General features: G+C 57.2%; 1 protein-coding gene across 3 annotated transcripts in view; it reads right to left on the reverse strand.

The window, feature by feature from the left end:
* Window positions 1-284: 284 nt before the first annotated feature.
* Window positions 285-22,046, reverse strand: part of H6PD (hexose-6-phosphate dehydrogenase/glucose 1-dehydrogenase) — a 29,414-nt gene continuing 7,652 nt past the window's right edge. For all 3 annotated transcript variants that reach the window (XM_036090492.2, XM_078073811.1, XM_078073812.1), the window contains 4 exons: window positions 20,878-21,514; window positions 19,709-19,826; window positions 7,840-8,109; window positions 285-6,673 (listed from right to left, as the gene is read on the reverse strand). In XM_036090492.2, the coding sequence (XP_035946385.1) occupies window positions 5,310-6,673; window positions 7,840-8,109; window positions 19,709-19,826; window positions 20,878-21,514 (2,389 nt within the window). In that variant the 3' untranslated portion in view covers window positions 285-5,309. The remainder of the gene's footprint in view (window positions 6,674-7,839; window positions 8,110-19,708; window positions 19,827-20,877; window positions 21,515-22,046) is intronic.

Here is a 22,046-nt window from a genome sequence, read left to right on the forward strand (position 1 = left end):
GCTTCCCCAGCTGGTGGGCTGCCAGCAATGCTGGGGGGACGGCTGAGGGACATGAAGTCCGGTCGCCTGGCCCACCGCGGTCTCTCCCGGGAGGTCTGTGGGCCTCACGCAGATGGCATGTGGCTGGTTTGCCCAGACACCCGTGTGTGTGCAGTGGGACGTTCGCGGGTCCTCCCTTCGGGACCTCACTGTCCCCTCCCCTCCGCCAAGCTCCACACACGGCACAACGACCAGGTCCGTAACCCACGCACCCCGTCTCCCAGAAGAAAAAGGAGAACACGGACTTTGGCAAAACAATTTTATTGTTTAAAAAATAAATGTTACATTTGACATACAAAAAGTCATTTTAAAAACTCTGTTCTGAATGTGTCTCACTGTCTGAGACATCGTTAAGTGTCCGCTGCTTCCATAAAAACCAGGGGCAGTTTCTCTTTGTGCAAGAAGACAAGGCACATCACTGTCACTTGGCAGAGAGGGGGTTCACACCTACGGTCTCCCCACCGCACCGCACAAAGGACACAGGCCCTCTGAGAAAGGAGCTTACCTGCCACTCTGCTCGCTGGGCAGAAGCCCAGTACGGAGTGTCCCAGCAAGGGACGGAGACCGCCCGGACACGGTCCCGACTGCAACACACCCTGGCTTCCACGCTGGCCCCACACCCCATCTAGGTCTCTTGCTGGCTCTGGATCAGCTCGGCCTTCCTGGCTGGGGACGAGGCCCTGCACTCGACCCTTGCTTGCGGGACCAGGAGGAGGAGACCGTACAGGTCACACCTCGGAGAGCTGGATGCGCTCTGGACCCTCGATCGGAGCTAACCCAGGGTCCTGTCCTTTCCTAGTTAAGTATCTCACGACGTTTTATAACTGACCTTTCTAGACTTCTGTAGCGCTACAGCTGAAGGCCCAAACCAACAAATTTATGTAGCGTCTGTTTACACTTCCACTTTCAAAGCGAACTACTAGCCATCCAAATATGCTCCCCTGGGCTCTCAGCAAATGAAAATGTGTTTGCCTGGCCCTGCACCAGAGGGACAGAAAAGATGCAGAGACTTCCTGCAAAACACCCCAGAGCAGGGCAAGGGGTTGGGACAAAGACCATCCTAGGGAATCAACATGATTCCCCTAGGCCCCCGCCCTGTCCGCCTTCGGGTCACACACAGACACGGCCCCCAGCGGTCTGCTTTGCAAACAGGAGCTCCCGGAGCTGCCCGGGGAGGAAGCTTCCCCGAAGGGATCGCTAGAATTTCGGGAATGCCTCCTCCAATCTCTTGCTGTTTCTGTCTCGTGCTGGCGACAGCACTCGTGAGTTGGCACCTCGCTTAGCCACGAGCCGTGGAGGCCGCGCTCACAGCCCACCCCTGGAGGCCACCGAGCGCCGCCTCTGGAGAAGACCTCTGCCACCGCACATCCCCAGAAACACATGCTGGGCTGGGTCCCCGCTCACTCCAGCCGGTGAAGACCCGTGTGGCGGGAAGACGGCTCTGAACGGGGGTGGCGCTCTGCCCTAGTGCTGACAGGGCACGAAGGGACTGTCACTTCGTACGGAGCCTGCACAGGGTGTGACACAGGCCAGCCCCACCGCACGCTAGCGCCCCCCTCAGGCCCCGGGCCGAAACACCAGACGGAAGCTGGACAGAGCCGGCGGCGCGGGTGAGCCTCCGGTCTGCGGAGGGAAACAAGGGCAGGCAGGGCGCACAGGGGGAGAAGCCCACACTTGTAACAGGCAACCCCAGCTGTGTGCACAGAGCCTCTGGGCGCCGGGCGGACCAACTGAGCCGTCCCCCCCGCCCCCGCTGTGATCCGCCCTCCCAAGGCCCTCGGCCCTCGGGGTTTGTCTTTCAAGGGGGCAGGCGGGCGGGATGGCGCTGGCCGGCCACCACGGGCACCCCGGGCCCTGTGCCCTGTGCATTCTCGAACACGCCGCCAGGCAGCTTTTCCACAAGTGGCCTAAGGTCTGCAGGGTCCTGTCTGCCTTGGATAAAAATCTAACCGGATAAAACTGAGAGTGTGCTTATGTGAGGCTGCATGTATCTTTGTTGAAAATAAAGTTTTTTGTTGTTCCTGAAACTAAACTGCGGGAAACCACCCCTTAAGGTCTTGTGGAAGCTTCTGCCCGCCTTGCTCTGTCACACTGCCCTCAGCTCTCTGCACAAACGGGGAAAGCAGGGTGCGAGGCAAAGCAGGAGCGAGCTCTGGGCCCGGGGACAGCAGGCCTGTGCCTCCGGGGAGACGACCCTGGGGGAGCGCTCTGCACCGCGGGGCCGCTAACCTGGAGGCCCCAGGTGGGAATAAAGCTCTGTCTGCAGAGAAACAAGAAGCAGGGAAGGTCAACGCGACTATTTTAACTTGTGGTTAGCAGAGAACTATGCTCCCAGATCAAACTCAGAACCTAGTTTACAACAACCTGGAAAGTCCCTCCCCTCTCTCCCCACAACAAATGGTAAGGTGCTCGCTCTAGAGATGCTAAATCGCTGGGGGGGGGGCCCTCCGCTTCTCCCAGGTCCACGAGGGCACACGGGCTCCCGCCCGCCGCTCCGTGACAGCCCCTCTGGGCACCGAGAGCTCCCTGGGAAGGAGGGGGCACCATGGGGCTGGCACCCTGGCCTGTTGTCGTCGGACAACCTCAGTTCCAGCGTCAAAGTCATCTGTAAACAAGGACGCCTCCACTTTCCTCACGGGGTGCTTGAGAGAGTAAGGAGACCAAGCAGCGTGTCGCATCGGCCTCATCGACCCCATGAGGAAGGGAGCCGAGCACCCACCCCAGGGGCCACGGCAGCCTCGCTGTGCCAGGTGGGCCCGCGGCACAAAGCTGCAGGAATGGAAAGCCCAGGTTCCCGTCCCAACGTGCTCCCTGGTGGCCCCTGTGTGAGCTGGACACACGTGCTGCCTTCTGCACCTCGGGCCCTCGGCTCAGACGCGGGGTGAAGTTGGACTGGAGCAGCATTTTTCGAACCATGTATCAATCTAGTAGGTTCTAGGCAGCATTTCCCAAACATGAAATAGAAACTGGAGGGTATCTCACGTTCTAAGGGAAGAATTCCTTCATGGAACTTGTGCGTGAGGCAGACTCACACGAATGTGATGACGGATCCCTGAGGTAAGGTGTGCTTCTGGCCATGGATCGTGGTCCACAAAGGTGGAACACCATCCGTCTCGGTGGCCCGGTTCTGAGACCCTCCTTCCCAGGATGGGACACAGGGGACTCCTGTGGTGTGACTTCAGGGCAGCACTTGGCACCTCTGCCCCACCCCGGCCCCTGACGTATGCTCCACCGATGAAGGCTGGGTTCTGAGGCAAGGTCCTCCTCTCAGACGGGAGGTCCTGGGCTCAGGCCCACACTGACTCACTATTATTCAGAAATGGTGACATCAGGGCCTGCTGGCCCACATCCTGGACTGATTCTTGGGCGCGTGGAGGTCCCTTTCTGTCAGTGTTGCAACCACAGAGGATGAAGTTCCTGAAGAACACATGGGGGAGAGCTCAAGGCCAGGGGCTGGTGCAGGGAGGGCCGGGATGGTGCAAGAGCGCCCCCAAGTGGCCACACAACCACCCGTGTCCCCTCATGAGCGCTGGCCCCCAGAAGCAAAAAAAGAAAAAAGCTAAAACGCAGACCCCCAGAGAGAGAGACTTCCCGACCGGGCACTGGGGTTCTGCTTTGCCGAGGTTAGCTCTCTCGGTGTAAGGAGAGATGTCCTGTCCAGACGCGTCGTGGGAGGCCAGGGGACGTTCAACAGGAGAGCCTTTCACATAGAGAACCCTCAGCTCAGGCCCCAGAATGCTTTTAAATCCACAGCCTTAAAGAAAGTGTAAACACTCAGAAGCAGAGAAATACATTTGGCGATGCTCCCCCTCACCAAGGAAAGCCCTCAGGGTGACATCAACACCTGATACGAGGTGTCACGCAGTCACACAGGAAAAATCGGTCTCATTCCTTTACAGTCCTGTCTTGGGCGCACGACGACGTGGGAAGTTGAAATACTAATTACGTGTGTGAGAATATTTTTTACAAGAATTTCAGAGAGACAGCCCCGCCCCCCCCCCCCCCACTATTACTGGCCCGGCGCTAATCAGGAACAGAGCACCCAACCTCCTCTGAACAGAAGCTACCTGTTGTTTTCCCCGGGGGTCAGTGTGTCCGCGGTGACAGGCCAGGCCAGCACACAGCAAGCAGGTGGGCTCCATGCCCCCGAGAGGTAGTGTGAGGAGGGCGGGGGCCGGCCAGGTCCCTGAGAAGCTCGTGGGCAGCCAGTGCTGCCTGGGAGCTGCAGCTGCCCGCGGAGGAGGCCCGGCTCCTGTCTGGTCAGATCAGAGCACCTGCAGGGTCTGGACCATTTCCATCACAGCTCTCCCCACAAATGACGTGTCCGCATCACAGAAAGGCTTAACCGGATCTTTCCTGGGAAAGCAACAGGGTCTACTGAGAGTGGAAATGCCCACTGGAAGTCCCCTGAGGTGTAAAGGACCCTCTGGAGTGAGGGATCCCTGGAATGGCCAAATCATCTATGCCCACTGTGTATCACGAAGGGGGTTGGCTAGAGAAGGGAGAGTGGGCGGGGGGCCTCCCCCCACGCAGAGAAGTCCATCTACTGCGAAAGGGAGCTCCAAACAACAGCTGCAAGATTTCTGGGACCTTCTTAGTGTTTGTTGCTGTGTTCCTGCTACCATCCTTCATCTGTCTGGGGGACAGCAAGGAGACAGAGGGGAAGGGAACCCAGAGAGAGCGGAGGAGGCAGCCACAAAGAGGCCAGGACAGTAGGCTAAATGTCAGAGGCTCAGGAAGAAGGGGAGGGATGGAAGAAACGGCCAACTCAAGGTCTCTGGACAGTTTCTAGCACCTGCTTCGTGTGGGCTCTGTACCTGATGGAACCCGTGCTCCCTTCTCTCTACTATCCATAGTCTTCTTTTCCACAGGAGCCAGTTCAAGGTTCACCCCCTCCAGGAAGCCTTCCCTGATTAACCCTAGCCATTGCATTTCTAGTGAAGGTGGGAGCTCTCACACCGTCCTGTTTTGTGCTGGCTGGTGTTATTGTGTAACTGCTGCTGGTATGTTCTTAAGGCGGATATTTCTCTCCTGACGTGGACTGGAAGCTTCTCAAGAGCAGACTCCATTTCCTCCTTGTGTCTGTGTCTGCCCACCACAACTAGATACGGACTGTCAAAGGGATTGGGATAAGGCCTCGTCCTTTCCTCTCTGGGGGCTTAATCTTGAGGCATCAGGTTCCAGAGAGCCAGGACAGGTGGCAGGACTAAGGGGAAGGGGAAAGTACAGGGGAAAGCGAGCATGGGAGCAAGCAAAGGCCAAAGGCACCATCATCCCAGAAAAGCCTCATAGTCCATATACCAAACCAGCTGGCCAGAACTAGGCAGGACACCTGAAATGGGCCACTTCTTGGGCTCATGGCCCACACGGCTCACCAGCATGGTGATCTCACGCTTCAGCCTGCCCATGACCAGGACCGCCACCTTGCGGGCACGGTTGATGAGGGGCAGGCTCAGGCTCATGCGCTGGTGCGGCTTGGAGGGGCTCCTGGTCAGCACCACCGGCTGCGTGCCCTCCAGGCCGGTGGGCGACTGCGGGAACAGGGAGGCCGTGTGCCCGTCCGTGCCCATGCCCAGCAGCACCAGGTCGAAGCTGCTGTTGGTCACCAGGGCCGAGATCTCGCTGGCGTACATCTGGGCGCCCCGGTCCTCCTCGGCGCAGAGGCGCTGGTGCAGATGCACGGGCATGGGGTGGACATTGTAGTGGGGGACCCTCACGTGCTGCAGGAGGTGGGCCTGCAGGCCCTGGAAGTTGGACTCAGGGTCCCGAAGCGGGACGCAGCGCTCGTCCACCAGCCACAGGTGCGTGTGGGCCCAGGGGAAGCCGTAGTGCTGGGTGGCCAGCTGCTGCAACAGGGGCACGGGGCTGGAGCCGCCGGACAGCGCCAGGTGGAACTCGCCGGAGCGCCGCACCGCCCACACAGCTGCGGCCTCGATGTCGTCGGCCAGCTGCGCGATCAGCTCCTCGGGCCAGGCCGAGATCAGCGGGCTCTCCCGGTACTTGGCCCGGAGAACCTGGAAGTCGCTGGGCTTTGGAGCGGAACCTGGGCCCGGCACCAGCTGCTCCAGCTGCTGCTGGGAAAAGCGCAACTGGGTGCCACTGAACTCGAAGTCCAACAGGTGCCCGCTCTCAGCTCCTCCTGGGTAGAGGCGCGGGACCTCGTGGGCCAGGCTGTCCAGCAAGGGGGTCCAGAAAACCCAGGAGGCCAGCAAGTTCTCCGTGGTGATGAAGGAGCCCTTGCGGCCGTGGAAGATGTGAGATATGAGGACAGAATAGGCGTCCTGCTCCCTCACGGGGCTGTAGGCATAGTAATCCGACAGAGGGCGGCCGAAAAGGTGGAGCCCGGGCCGGCCCTCCACTTCCTTCCAGCTCTCAGAGGGCAGAGAGGGCCTGAACAGGTTCCGACTGACCAGCACAGCAGGGCTGCCCAGCTCCCCGTGTCCGATGTAGAAGACGATCTGCCGAGGCAGGCACGGGCTCTGGTCTGCCGCCCAGCGCTTCTCGTTCTGGGCACAGTAAGCCTGGTTCCGGAACAAGATCCGCACATAGCCCACTCTCTCATCCAGGGCTTTGCCAGACACCAGGAAGAAAGGGACGCCCTCCCAGCGAAGGTTGTCTACGTGAACGAGGATGCCTGAGGTGACAGGGGACAGCGGAGGTGACACTCGGGCACAGAGAACCCAGGACTTCCCAGTGCACCCGCCTTCCCTTCCTTCCCTCCACACCAGCCCTTCTCTCTGAGCCCCTCCTCTGGGCAGCCCACTGCCTCTGAAGCACCCCCGGCCTTGCTATGCTCAGCCTTTCTAGCATCTTCTCCCCCAAATCAGTGCTTGAAATGCAGCCTCTGGGCCACCTCAGACACCCACCTCCATGAGGCGCCTTAGAGTCCTGGCCTTCGCCTGCCCCAAGCAAAGAGAATTGAAGTCTCATGGTGGGGAGGGAGGCATGCTTCCCTCCCGCTTGTAGAGCACCCAGATGTGCCTGAGGCAAGGCCAGACAGCGGAGAAGGGGTGGGGCTGGGGCTCTGAGCCAACAGCAGGGTGGTGTGCCGCTAAGGGGGCCTGCGGCGGGAGGGCGCACGTGTGGTAGGAACCAAGGGCTGAGTGCACTGCTGACTCGAGTTCCAAGCCTGGTCTTCCCATGTACGATCTCTGCATGACCTTGAGCAAGTTTCTGAACTTGATGGAGCCTCTGGTTTCCTGACCTCTGAATGGGGGTAGTAATCACGCCTGTGCCACGGGTTTGTGCTCCCGAGGGTTACGTGAGGGAGCGTATATCAAGTGCCTAGCATGTCATAAGTGCCCCATAAACAGCCGCTGCTCTTGTAGTGGAATTTATTACCTGCAGCCTTAGGGGGCTGGCCCTCTCCAGGAACACTCTGGGCCCTGGGAACTGTCCATAGCATGGCTTGAGAGGACATCCGTCTGAGCTGCAGGGAGACTGCCTGCCGGAGGTGCCCTGGGCTGTGGCCGGACAGATCTGTAGCCTCACTGGGGGCGGGGGGGGGGGGGCTGGCTATAGGTGGGAGCCGGGTGTGAATCCGGCTCAGAGAGCTCTGGAAGTGTGTGTGGATGCGGACTGAACTGAGACCACCACTGGGGTACCCTTCACCCAGAACGACCCAACGGGTGAGCTTCCAAAGACAGTGGAAGGCCAGAGAAGCGAAGGACCTTCCTCCCTGGCGACGAGCACCCTTGTGAATGTCCCACCTGAGGTCTCTTCCAACCCAAACCAAAGGGCGTCTGGACTTGGAAAGCTGCTTCCGGTGGGGGGCAGCCCCTGCGCGGCCCCAGGGCCCACCTGCGAAGGTCGGCGTCAGGCTGTGGAAGCTGTCTGGCTTCTGCTGCTCTCTGCGCACCTGCTCGCCGTATGCCTGGTACTGGCCCAGGACGGCACTGCCCTTCTGCAGGCCCCGCAGAGCCCGGAAGGCCTGAAGCTTGCGCTGCAGCACGGCCTCTGGGCTGCTGACGTTGCTGGGCAGCTCCATGGCCACGAGGGTGAGGACCTCCGTCAGGTGGTTCTGGAGCACGTCGCGAATGACGCCGTACTCCTCATAGAAGCTGGTGCGGCCTACACGGGAGGAGGAGGGGAAGCAGGGGCTGTAAAGAATCGGCAAGATGCCCCACCTCCCGGAGGTGCACCTGACCCCCTCCCCGGCACCCCTGCCCTGCACGCCCACCCTGCAGCCGGCGTCCTCAGCCCCCAGGCCAGAGAGCTTACAAACACAACTTATGCCAGAGCACAAACAAGAGAAGGAAGGAGGGTGTCCCTGAGCATTCTAAGCGAAGCTGTCAAACTCCCTGGGCCTTCCCAGGAATCTGCGTGGGGAAGGGTCTGGTGCCAGCAAAGGCCAGAGGACATTTATTTGCAGATGTGTGGCCGGACTCCGGCCCCTCCCCAGGCATCTGTCAGCAGGTGTCTGAGTGCCGCTTAGTACTGTGTGATCCTGGGCGTCCCTGACATCTGGGTCTGTTTCTGCACCCTGCCATTAAACGGGGCTGACAACGGCCACCGCATCACCAAGGGCACAGCTGTGCGGACAGCGAGCAGGTGTGGAGGTCCCTGCCCTCGGCTTTTGGTGGGAAGGAAGGAAAACACAGTAAGTCAGTAAAGAAATTACAGGGGCGCCTGGGGGGCTCAATCGGCTGGGTGTCTGACTTGTGGTCTCAGATCAGATCTTGATCTCAGGGTCATGAGTTCAAGCTCCACATTGGGCTCCATGCTGGATGTGGAGCCTACTTAAAAAAATAAAAAAGAGGGGCGCCTGGGTGGCTCAGTCAGTTAAACGGCTGCCTTCAGTGCAGGTCATGATCCCAGGGTCCTGGGACCGAGCCCTCGTTGTGCTCCCTGCTCAGCGGGGAGTCTGCCTCTCCCTCTCCCTCTGCTGCTACCCTGCTTGTGCTCTTTGTCTCTCTCTGTCAAATAAATAAAATCTTTTAGAAAAACTAAGTACAGAGAGAGAGAAGAGGGCCCTCTGAGGGCTCAAGAGTCAGCACTGCAAAAAGCCAGGGGAAGACTGTGCTGAAGGGGCCTCGGGTGCAGACACCCCGAGACAGGAAAGAGCTCGGCTGTGGGGGTCTACGGGAGGGTGAGCAAGATGGAGAGGCCAGGAGGGCAGGGGCTGGTGGCACCAGGTTCTACGTTCAGGGAAGCGAGTGGAGAATCTGAGGCAGGAAAAGACAAGATCTGGTGTATATTCCCGCTGGGGGAAGAACGGATGCAGAAGCAACGAGCCCAAGGAGGCGGCTATGCGGTGCCCCGAGGAGGCTATGTGGCACCCCGAGGAGGAGGCTCCGCGGTGGCCAGTGGCCCCGAGGGAAGGCAACTGGGCTGGAGCTGAAGGGGCAGCAGAGGAGCCGGAGGGAGTGGACGATCTGTTGTGGAATCAGAAGTCACTGGCTGCTGCCCGCTGGTGACAAGCCTGAGCCCAGGGGAGGGGCTAGAATTGGGGCCTACGCAAAGGATGGGCAGTGGGGGGGACCCCGAGAGAGGACCAGTCTGAGGGGAACCATGAGTTCCGTTCTGTGCGTGTCTAAGCTGAAGACAGCAGGTTGGCGGGTGGACAGGGTCCCTGTGCGGGTAAGGGAGAATAACACCGAGGACACGGGGCACAGAGCCCCACGGTGGCAGCCCGGTGCTCACCGCACCCCTCCCGCTCGCCCTCCCAGGATCCCGCGGGGTAGCTCCCACCACCACGCCTGCTCCAGCCCGGACGGCAGAGTCGAATGTCTCAGGCCAGCACAGGCCAAGTCAGGAGCGGGGCCAGCACGTGTGACAGCACTCTGCGTCCCCCAGAACTCAGCATGAGGCCTGATCGGCAGTGACTCAAATACGTACAATCCCACAGTCTCACAGCTTACGCTTCAAATGCACAATAGGGCACAGGGCATGGTTCATACTCGGCCACCTTGCCGACACCCAGGCCAACTCAGAGCGTCACGGAGAGAGCCGGACATCATGGCAGGAGGAGTCATCATCTGTCAAAGGCCTTGTGTGATCAGCTGGAACTCGGGCCTGGTTCCTTCACCCAGTAACTCCTGCCTGTCCCTCAGGTCTCGGCTTCTAGAGGCTGTCACGGACCCCTTGGCCTGCGCTCCTGGGGGCCCTGTCTCCCGCAAGCCCGGCTGACTGACTCGGTGTCCGTCTGTCCTCTCCCTGCCACACCCGAAGCTCCAGCAGAGTGGGGGCTCACCGGTCTGCCACCACTGTGCGCCCGGCACCTGACGCAGCCGCACGGCCACGCCACGGGACACCGGACGGCAGAGAGCAGGAACGTCCACACTCGCAAAATCGTAATGTGGACAGAAAGAAACATGCTCGGTTTGATAACATAAAAACTAATTTTGAAAATAGGATATAAGAGGACCGGTGTACATAGAACTTCGATAAATGAAAAATGCAATTGGAAATTAGAAATTCAGTGGATGGGTTTATGGATTAGAAACAGGTAAAAAGAGTCAGTCATTGGAAGACAGATCTGAGGAGATTATCCTAAATGCAGGATAAAGGAACAAAAAGATCCACTCTCTCTCTCTCTCTCTCTCTCACACACACACGCACACATACAGTATGCGTCGTCTTCAAAATTAAACAACATATTGTCTAGGAAATCAGACCTACATAGAAACAATAAAGAGAAGCAAGGGAGTGACCTACCCAAAATCTGGAATAGTAAAGGAGAGAAAATAGGATAAGATTTGGGGAAGGACACAATAAAGCTCTTTTTAAAAAATGGCTTGGTGGGTACACTGGTGTTTGTTATATCGTACTTTTTCATGCTACACATATTTAGTAAGAATTCTTTTTTATCTAGTCAATATTTAATTCAAAGGAGCAGAAAGAAGCGGCCCCTAGTTTAGACCTGCTTGGGCCCGCACACTCCCCTACAGGGGCCACCCAGGGTCCTCGGCACCAGTCCTGAGCCACCTGCCCCAACCAGGCCCGTGGTGCTCACTCATGCCAGCTGGATGGCAAGCAGGACCAGCCGTGACTGGCAGAACGTGCCCTGAATGCAGCCCAATATGATGTCATACCTGATGGAGCACCTGGGTCGTGGGGCAAGAAATGAAGCCAGGAGCCCGCTTGTAGGAAGGCACCGTTGTCCTCAGTAGTAGGAGTCTGACTCTTTTGTTCTCAGCCAGAACCTGAGGGTGCAGCTCTGGCCAGCCATGCTAAACCCTGAAAGAGCAGGACAATCCAGCCCAATGGTGCCAGCCCAAATGCCCAAAGCACCCCCTACTGAAACAATGACTGGGCTCCCCCAGCCCCACAGGGTTCTGGTCTTCAGAGTTCTTACAGTATGGTTGAGAAGCATCTGAAGCAGACTCTGCGTTGAGCACAGAGCCCGACGCGGGGCTTGATCCCACAACCTCGAGATCATGACCTGAGCCGAAACCAAAACCAGATGCTTAACTGACTGAGCCACCCAGGTGCCCCAGAAATCTCGTGATTTTTAAGTATGCACAAATAATTGATTTTTTTTTTAAATACTGTGTATCTCAAAGAAATACATATGTGAGCAGACTCTGCCCTGGGCCACATCCTAGCTGGGGTGCTTATCATGAACCAGAGGACAGAGACCCCAACACACAGTTCGTCTGACAACGGTAAGCCCGGCCTGGCAGAAGCTGCGAGTCTGTGATTCAGAAGAGCAGAAATCAAGAACGGATGGAAAGGGCCTTAGAAACTAGGCTGAGAAGTCCGAGGGGCTGTTAAAAGTTCTTGACCTCAGTTAAACAGAATTACTGTGTGATCCAGCAATTTCACTCCTACGTGCACGTGCAACAGAAATGAAAACATACGTGCACGCGGACACACGTACACGAACTACTCCCAACGGCCGAGGAGTAGAAACAACCCAAGTGTCCGTCAGCTGACGAATGGATGAATAAAATGTGGTCTATCCAATATTCTGTTGAATATTACTCACAAGAAAGAAAGAAGGTCTGGTGTGCACAGCCACAGGGATGCACCTGACACCGTGCGCTCAGCGAGAGGAGCTGAACACAAAAGGCCACCCGCTGCGTGAGGTCACTTAGACGACGTGGCAGGAATCCACAGACACAGAAAGTGGGTCGGCGGCTGCGTGGGGCTGGGAGGGAATGTGGACGAGGATAAGGGGTACAGGGCTTCTTTTGAGGATGATAAAAACCTTCTAAGATTGACTGTGGTGGATGCACGGCTGTGAATGCTCTAAAATCCCCTGGATTATATGCTTTAAATGGGTAAATTGTCTGATAGGGGAACTGTATTTCGAATAAGACTTTTTAAAGCAAGTGTTAGAGCAGGAAGGGGAACCACGCCAGAGGTGCCGTGGGAAGAGGCCATCTCCAATCTACCTGCAAGACGGGCTTACAGCAAGGGGGCCGGTGGTGATGTAACCAGCAAGACAGCATTCGGGGCAAATGCGGGAAGTAACAAGGGCCACAGCAAATGAAGTAACGGCGAAAACGCAGTCATTAGTCAGGGGATGAGGAAAGGCTGTGTGGGGCCTGGCTGGATCTGAGAGGCCGCTCGGAGTCGTGACCTGGAGTGCGGTCTCTGGAGCCAGGGTGCAGGGTTCAAGTACCCGCTCTGCCGCCTTTCAGCTCTGCGGCCCCACGTGAGCAGCCCTAACTCACACGTAAATGGAGGCTAGTGGCACCCCTCCCTTGTAGGGCTGCCATGAGCATGAATGAGTTAACACATCTACAGGGCTTGGAACGGTGCCTGGCACACAGGAGGGGCTGGTAGATCCCGGCTAGCATCTGTATTATTATAGGAGCTGCAAGAGAGGGGCTCCGTCATCATCTGGAAATAAAGAAGTCAGAAAACGTAGCTGGTGTTTCCGAGAGAAATTCAATGACGGTTTATGTTCGAAATTTGCTGAGTCTGCAGTGGTGACATCCAGTGACAGTATCGAGAAGGCCGGCTAGAGGTAGAAGACTCGAGCTTGTATAGGCAACGAATGCCAGGGATACACTGGATTTCATCAGATCCAAAATGCCCACGATGGCGAAAGCATCACTGTTTTACAACCACCAAGAAATAGACAGGCCGCTGGCCACGTCGACCACGGCGCCCCATCAGTGGTACACGCAACTTGGGAGATGTTCAAATGTAAAAAAAAAAAAAAAAAAAAAGTATGTCCTGGAATCAGTGAATTACAGGTTTGAGAGTATAAATGGGATAGTTAAAGCTTTAAGAACAGATGAATTTTTTAAAAAATTTTATTATGTTATGTTAGTCACCATACATCATTAGTTTTTGATATGGTGATCCACGATCCATTGTTTTCATAAAACACCCAGTGCTCCATGCAGTACGTGCCCTCCTTAGTACCCATCACCAGGCTAACCAATCCCCCCTCCCCACTCCCCTCTAAAACCCTGTTTGTCTCTCAGAGTCCATAGTCTTTCACGGTTCATCTCTCCCTCCAATTCTCCCCCCCATTTTTCCCTTCCTTCTCCTAATGTCCTCCATGCTATTCCTTATGTTCCACAAATAATGAAACCATATGATAATTGACTTTCTCTGCTTGACTTATTTCACTTAGCAGAATCTCCTCCAGTCCCATCCATGTTGATGTAAAAGTTGGGTATTCATCCTTTCTGATGGCTGAGTAATAGTCCATTGTATATATGGACCACATCTTTATCCATTCATCTGTTGAAGGGCATCTCGGCTCTTTCCACAGTTTGGCTATTGCAGACATTGCTGCTATGAACATTGGGGTGCATATGGCCCTTCTTTTCACTACATCTGTGTCTTTGGGGTAAATACCCAGTAGTGCAATTGCTGGGTCATACGGTAGCTCTATTTTTAAATTTTTGAGGCACCTCCACACTGTTTTCCAAAGTGGCTGTACCAACTTGCATTCCCACCAACAGTGTAAGAGGGTTCCCCTTTCTCCACAACCTCTCCAAATGAAAACCACATTGAGATACCACCTTACACCAGTTAGAATAAGAACAGATGAATTTTTGAGGGAGAGAACACAGCAGAGTCCTTAAAAGCCCTGTTATCTGTTTGCTATTCATTAGTTTAGCAAACCCCTCAGTAGCCCTCTTCCTATTTTTATCCTCTCTCAATCCATGGGGAGACTGCATTTCACAGGTTTGCTACCCGCTGTGTAAAAGAGAGCTTCCTCTATTCCTTAATTGCAAGCTTCAGGGGGCGCCCGTGTTTAGCACAGCCTTCCATCCCTTCCCGGTTCCTTCTGCCTTTTCACCTCTCCGGGAGAAGCCACGTGGCCAGCCACAGGCAGGACGTCGAGTCGGGGCCGGCTCTCCTGACCATGCCAACCACTCCATTTTTCCCTAGTGACCACCAATTATTGTGGACTGATTTTTCCTGAAAATGAGCTATTTTGACTCCTGGTATCCTTTCCCAGATTGAAAGTTGAGGGTGAAAAACTCAATGATGTATAAACAAGGGCAGAAAAAAGCTCGACCAGGTTGGACAACTGGAAGCAAGACCCCCATAAACCTGGCTTCCCAATGGCTCAAGTCCAGCGCTACCCAAGATCACAAGATCACAGGATCACCAGCATGGAGACCCACCGGTTTGCCCCTCGGCTGTGCTGCCCCTCAAACCTTCATCGGGTAGCATGAAGAAGACGCGGGACACAGCTTCTCTTGGAAGGCAAGAGAAGCTGTGTCCCGCGTCCTTGAAGAAGGCTCCCACGGCGTGCCCGGCTGGCTCAGCCAGTAGAACGTGCAACTCTTGATCTCGGGGTTATGAGTTTGAGCCCCACGTTGGGTGCAGAGATTACTTAAAAATAAAATCTTAAAAAAAAAAAGAGGACTCCCACAAACCCCCCAAACAGGCAAGGACAGGAGGGACAGCAGCACCCGATTCCGGCAAAGCTACAGGAAAACTAGGTATGGACACACTGTTGCAGATGTTCTAGAAAACAGTCTAATAAGATGTAACAGGAGCTATAAAGTCATCTCCACCTTGTGGCCTAGTAACCCCACTTCATAACCATCTTCAAAGGAAAAATATTTTTTTAAATGCTCATAAATGTTCTAGAATGATAGTGGTTGAACACCTTTGTGAATGTGTTAACAACTACTGAATTGTACACTTTAAAAGGGTAAATTTTATGGTACGTGAATTACAACCTAATTTTTTAAAAGCTTGCAACGTACTATTTAAAATAGCAAAAAGTGAAAACAGCCAAAATGCCTCATAATAGGGCAACTCATTTTCCGTGATACAAACAAAACTGAACAGAAATGCAGAACTTATACACTGAACAGACTATTGAAACAGGAAGTTTAAATACATGTTCACGCACATCTATGACAGAGAGACGATACTGGGTGAGGAACGGACGCAAAGGGTGTTTCGGACCAACTCGGGGTCTATTCATCCGCCAGCACGGGTCACAGAGAAGTCACGGGGACGGCGCGAACACTGCCACTTCCCCTCCTTGCTGACTTGGAAGAACAGCATTTCCATTTGTAAAGTATTTCCATGTATGTGATTTCATTTAATCCTTAAAACAACCCCGAGAGAGAGAGAGAGAAAGAGTAATGGGGGTCAGCACCATTATCCAGAGATGTGCTGAGGATGCACCCCTCACAACTGGGACCAGAAACCCCCTCCCCATTGCCTCCATGCCGTGGGAGATCCGGGTTTTCCCAGGAACACATGGAGTTAAGAACAACAAAACTGAAAGCTCGCTGTGCTCCCTCCCAATACCTTTGGGGATAACTAAAAATAAAAAGCGGGGAGGGCCGAGGAGAGAGCAGGCCGGCCGGAGGCTGGGCAGCCTGCCCTGAGCTCACCTTGCAGACAGCCCTGCAGGAGGGGACACGCCAGGCTGGACGGCGGGACAGGTGGCGCGCACCTGGGAGGACCCAGGCTGCCTTGGTCCCTGTGTGAGAGGCACGACCCGGCCATTCCGACCCTCAGGGGTCAGCATGCACCACGCTCCTTCCCCAGTGTGGGAACAGGGACCCTCCCAGGCAGGGACAGCTACACCACCCTCGGGAAGTCTCCCTCTTTCTTCCTGCCAGAAGAAAAAAAAAAAAAAAGCCTTCCCCCCAGAGGGGAAAGTAGGGCAGCAAAGAGATGCAGAGACGCTCCGAGCACATCCTGGCAGGAAGCCAACCACCAAGGGTCCGTACAGACCCCGCGGCCACAGGCGCAGTGGTCAGAGGCTGGGGTTTGGAGGGGCCACAGACCTTGGATCACATTCCCGCGCCCCCAGAAGAGAGGGCAGCCCAGCCCGGACGGCTGCCCCTCAGGCCACTCGTGACACAGCCCTCCTTCCCGCGGGGCCTCCCAGCGGCCACAATGAGGGCCAGCAGGGGTCATCTCTACCCCGCGGCTGAGCGGCCCAGCCAAGGTCACTCCTCGTACAGCCCAGGGTGCTGCAGCTTCAGGAGACCCCGGCCCCCCAGGGTTTCTGTGACTCTGAGAGCGGTGCCTCAGACGAGACTGAGGGGAGCGGGGGGGAGGTGCCCTGGGACCAGGGAAGGATGCTCTCCCCTGCCTGCTGTCTCTATCCTGCTGTGCGCGCCGGGACACTGCAGCAGACTCGCCCGGGCTCACACGGCCGCGGAGGGGGGGCAGCCAGCCTCACCCACTCGGAAGTTTGGGGGGTGACCTTGCGGCTCAGAAGTCCCCTTCCCGGGGCCTGCAGCAGCTCGGGGCCAGGAGCGCTCCGTTCCCCAGGCCTGGCGTGCCACCAGGAGCCGGGCCACTCCGGAGCCTCCCCACACAGGGGTCTGCAAGGGCTGCGCAGACCCTGGCAGCGGTGGGGGATCCGGTGAGGGGATCGGCCCTTCTGAAGCTTCCCGTCAGACTGCTGAGCTCTAAATCCCGCCTCAGAAACATCCAGGCCACGTCCAGCCTCACTGCCGCAGCTGGCCCGCTAAGCACACGGAACCACCGCAAGGCGCCGTGACCCCCCGCAGGAGGGCAGGCCTTCCTCCCGCCCACTTCCCACCCCCAGTCCCAGGAGAAGGCACAGCCCAGGCCTGATGTGCCGGTCACAGGGCTCCCTGGCCATGGGGGGTGGCTGCAGGGCCCACATCTCCTGTCCTCTCTCTCCAGCCTGAACTAACGTCTGTCTATAAGGGGCCCCCTGAGGGACGGGCTCCAAAGCATCACCCCGAGGGGACAGTGAGGATCAGTGTTTGGGCCTCCAGAGCTGCACCAGGCTACCTTCTCGGCATGCAGAGAATGCTCATCCTTCTGGGTCCCCAAGGCCCAGGCGACAGGGAGAACTCACTGTTGCCAGAGGCCCCAGTTGCTATGGGGATGAGCACAGTAGCAGGAAGTCAGCCCGTTACCCTGGTCTGGGCCCGAGCATGCAACTGGCAGGCAAACAGGCCGACCAAGGAGATCCAACCCCCAGGACAGCTGCAGTCCCACCGGCCATCTCCGACAAGGACAGGCAGCTGACCCAGTCGGCTGGCCACACCCTTACTGGTCCCAAGCCCCTCAGGGGCCAATGGGTCCCCTGCTGCCTGCCTGCTCTGGGTCTCTCTGTGCCTCCGGGTTGAACTGAAAAAAGTCTTGTGCTCTGGGTCATGGCAGCAGTGAGACCTTCCCCTCAGAACCCACACCCTGCAGGCAGCTGGGCCTCTGCTCTGGTCCCACCCAGCAGCCCTGAAGGCAGAGCCACTGTGCCCTCCCTCCTGGACCTCAGCTGTCTCCCGCTATCCAAACCTGAGCTTCCCCCTGCCTCAGGCCAGGCCTTGGCCAATAGACCTGCCCAGGCCACTGCCTGCCTTTCTGTCGTGACTTCTCCTTTCCTTTCTCCAAAATCCAAAAGTACCTTTGCTGGGATAAGCAGGCCTGCAATTTGCCTGGCCCCTGGCTCCGTAGGGATCCCGCCGAACAACAACAACAACAACAACAACAACAACAACAAAACCTACAAATGACATCAGAAACCAAAAGGGAAATGGCGTGGGAGGGTTGGAAGGAATAAAGGGCAACAGTACAACTGGTAACTCCAGACATCACAGCTCTTCCCCAGCCCAGGGTGGGCACAGAACTACTTGCCAGAAACAGGGGCGGCAGGGGAGGTCCCGGTGTCCCAGCCCTGCCGGTGGCTGAGCCAAGTCCAGGCAGAGACTGGAGCTGGCCTACAGAAGGGTGACAGCGGCACCTTCCCATCCCGCCCCACGCTCTCAGCGCCAGATCTGAAGTTCACCTCTCTGCAGATGAAGCAAGAGCAAGGCCCAGCGCTCACCCCCACAAGGACACAGGCACGAGGAGGAAACCCTCCCCTGAGCCCCTGCTGAGGACAGGAGGGAAATATGGAAGGGTCAGGGCAGGTTCCTGAGACCCACAAAGGCTCAGTGCAGTGGGGAGAGGGCCTCTGTTCTGGTATGGGCTCCGGATTGGAGAAAGCGAGCGCCTCTCAAGGACAGCAATGCCCTCAGGCCTGGCTCACGGAGCCCGGCCCCAGGCCCCCACCCCCCACTGCCTGCCTGTGTCATTCATTTTGGAGTCTGTACCAAGATACCCTCTCCCAGTGAACCTCACACCCTCACACAGAGCCTCCAGCACTGGATACACACTTGAAGAGGAAGGGAGAGAAGCTGGAGAGAGCAACCAAGGGAAGGAGAAAGAAGAAGAGGAAAAGGCAAATAGAAGGAGACAGACCTCCCAGACCCCCATCTGGGTCTGAAGGCCCAGGGGCACACTGTGGGGTGGGGACAGTGGCCCCGGGCACTCCAGCTCAGACTGCAGAGAGCAGCGAGCGGGACGGACTGGGTGCAGAGCCAGACCACACCCCGAGGACCTGGCCCCACCACTTCCTGCCCCGGGACCTTGGGCACATCACCAAACCGCATCTGTAGGTGGGAGCTAACAATAGGACCCAGCTCATTCGGCCACTGGGGGGACTGACATAAGAAGAATTAGCTTTTACTGTCTTGGGTAAGAACGGACGCCTTGACCATAACAACACGCTCCCAACAGGTGGGGAGCCCCGGGGAGCCTCAGGGGCTGCTGCTGGCATCGACATGCCACCTCACCGATGAGCAAGTGATGGGTTGAGGCCACCCGGCAGGGACAGGCCCCACGCCCCCAGGTCACCACTGCTCATTCGTTCGGTGTTTGTTCGGACGTCTGACGTGGTGCCGGGAGCCAGAGAGGGGCCCGGCGCCCAGGGTCTGGTGAGAGAGGCGCACTGGGCCCGGAGGAGACCCAGGAAAGCCTGGAGGGCGGAGAAGGGAGGCACGTGGCGCTCTGAGGGCCTGAGGGGAGTGGACCTTGTCGAGCAGGCCCCTGAGCAAAGCTCCCCGAGAGAGCGGCAGCCGAGCTAGGAACCGACAAACAGGAGGGATGGAGGTGAGGAGCAGGTGAGGAGAAGCCTCGAGGCAGACGGTGCCACCTGCACAAGGTGTGAGGAGCCCTCACGCAGCTCGGAGGGTCTGCACCACGTCCACGTAAGACTCAGGTTACCTGCCAGGTCTGTGTTCCCTGAAGGCAGGGAGCACCACGCGGGGCTTTGCCTGCAGACCCCCCAGGGGTTAGCACGGTCCAGACCTGGGCACACGGCAGGCCCTGGAGGGAGACCACACGCCAGCACAAACCTCCCTCTGAGAAGCACCAGCCAAGGCGCAGACGCTGGGCAGAGATCCTCCAGCCCTGCCTGACCCAACACCTCACCAGGCGCAGGGCAGGTGGGGGCCTCGGAGCAGGGGGACCACTCACGCACCCTCTGCATCCACGGTCTCCTTCATGACGATCTCCACCCGCTCCACGTGGTGCCGGTTCCAGAGGCCGTCCAAGGCCTTGCGGTTCTGGTCTCGGAAAGGCAGGATCTGAGCAACGGCCTGCCAGGGAAGGAGACCGGTTATGCTGCCGGTTCTCAGGGTGAAGAAGGAATCCTGACCCTAAGGAAAGGCCCCAACTTCTCTAACCCTGCTCGGAGAAGATGCTTTCAGGCGCCATTGTCCCTGGGCCTTAGGACTTCACAGCTCCATACAGACTCCAAAAACTGTTAAGTGACCTCCACAAGGGTGTCCAGCTTTTTATTTTGCAAGGAAAAAAAAATATTTAAGATTACTTACCTTCTATTACCGTCAACTTTTCATGAAAGATATTTTAACACCAAAAATGGACCAAGAAAATCTTCAGACTGGATACATTCAGGAAGCGTTCTCTTCTCATTTTCCCAGAAACAAGAGAACACCTCACCAGGTCAGATGCAGGTCTGAGGCACACTCTGGGAACCTTGCAGCTCCAAACAGGGCTGGCTAGAAGGTGATGCCTCTGTCCTGGAAGACTATGAGGTGCCCACCCACAGGGTCCTGGGCTCACCAGCCTGGTCCACACCAGAGAAGACCGCGCAGTGTGCCCTCTGCTGCGGTTTCTAGGAAAAGATGTTCTGGAGGCACTCGGAGGGCATGCTCAGAGTGAAGTGGCCAGCCGGCCCGCATCACCCAGGAGCTCAGCCCCAGGCTCCACAGAACCTGGCTGGGAAGAATGGACTTAGGGTCCCTGCTCACTGTAGGATCTTGTTACCAGCCTTCTGGCTCAAAACAAAACTCAGGAAGACAGAGATACTGAAAAAGGGCAGATGGGTGTGGAGTAAGTTAGTTCCCACACCACGACCCACTGGAAGCCAGGCCGACACCTGCGCAGAGGACTCAGGGCAATGAGAAACAAAGCTCTGGCTGCGTGCACAAGGGCCACGCATCCTGCCCTTGCTGCTCGGCTTTTCCTTCAGCCTCTCACCACTTGCCCACCTTTAGGACAACCACGGGAGCTCCGATTTCACAATGGCTCGGGGCCTCATCCCACAAGCACCAGTGTGGCTCTGTCCATGGGGTCCACCCACGTCCAGCTCACTCCAACCCTGGCAAGCTCCCCGCTGAAGCTCACCTGCTTGCCCAGGTAATGGTCCACCCGGTACATCTCCTCCTCTTGGAAAAAGCTCCCAAGTTCCGTGGCCAGCTGCTGGGCTGAGAGGCGGTCGTGGCCAAAGGGCTTCTCCAGGACAACCCGCAGCCAGGCACCCGGGCCCGGGCGGCAGCTGCTGTTGATGCTGCGAGCAATATCCGCATAGGCGAAGGGTGGCACCGAGAAGTAGAAAACCCTGCCGGCCTCCCGGAGGCCTTTGTGTTCGAGCTGTGCTTCAATGTCCTTGCTCAGGGCCATGTAGTCTTCACTCGTCCTCAGATGGCGGTATTGGCTCAGCTGCTGGAACTGGCCCCTGAGTTGGGCACAGCGCCCGGGCGCCATGTCCTCGGGGCAGGAGAGGGACTCCAGGACCTTGGTGATGAACTCCTGGCCCTGCTTGGTGGACGTGAGGGCAGCCCCATGGAAGCTGAAACTGTAGCCCTTCCCCACCTCATCCAGGTACAGCTGGAACAGTCCCTGCCATAAGTATTTTTTGGCCAGGTCCCCAGTCGCTCCCAGCAGGATAACGGAGACATGTCCCTGGAGCTCCTGGGCCTGCAGGCAAGCCACAAAGGCCATGCACATCGCCACTGTGAGCATCTTCCAACAGCCAGGGCGCCTGGGCAGAGGTAAGACAGACAAGGAACAAGGAAGGATCAGACATGGTTCAGGTGGCTGGGATGTGGAGGTAAACACATCTCTAGGCTATCAAACATTTCCTGCCTGGCAAAAAACCACCGCGTGTTTTCTCTCAGAAAAATGTTATAATCCCATAGCTTGCCCCTCCCTCCGCAGCAGCTTGGCTTCTGTGCCAGGAAGCTGGTGGGTAGGGAGCCTACCCTGTAAACAGGGACTATGACCGGGAAGGTGGTAGGCCACTTGCTAGAGACGGGCCACTGTGCTGCAGGAAGCACCAGGGAGGCCTGCAGGGCGGCCACGGGATTGGAGCTGTCCACTCTCTGACCACGGCCAGTCTCGTCCATGAGCGCAGGGCGCCAGGACCATCGGGGCAGCTCGGGAATAGGCAGCAGGCCCTCCGGTGATGGCTGGAACTATGAGAAGATATGCTCAGCCCCTCTCACTCCTCCCTTTGCTTTTCCCATGTCCACTGGGCTCCAAGCACAAAACAATGACTAGTAACTGCTACAGTG

This window comes from Halichoerus grypus, chromosome 5 (assembly GCF_964656455.1).
Source record: "Halichoerus grypus chromosome 5, mHalGry1.hap1.1, whole genome shotgun sequence".
Taxonomy (NCBI): Eukaryota; Metazoa; Chordata; class Mammalia; order Carnivora; family Phocidae; genus Halichoerus; species Halichoerus grypus.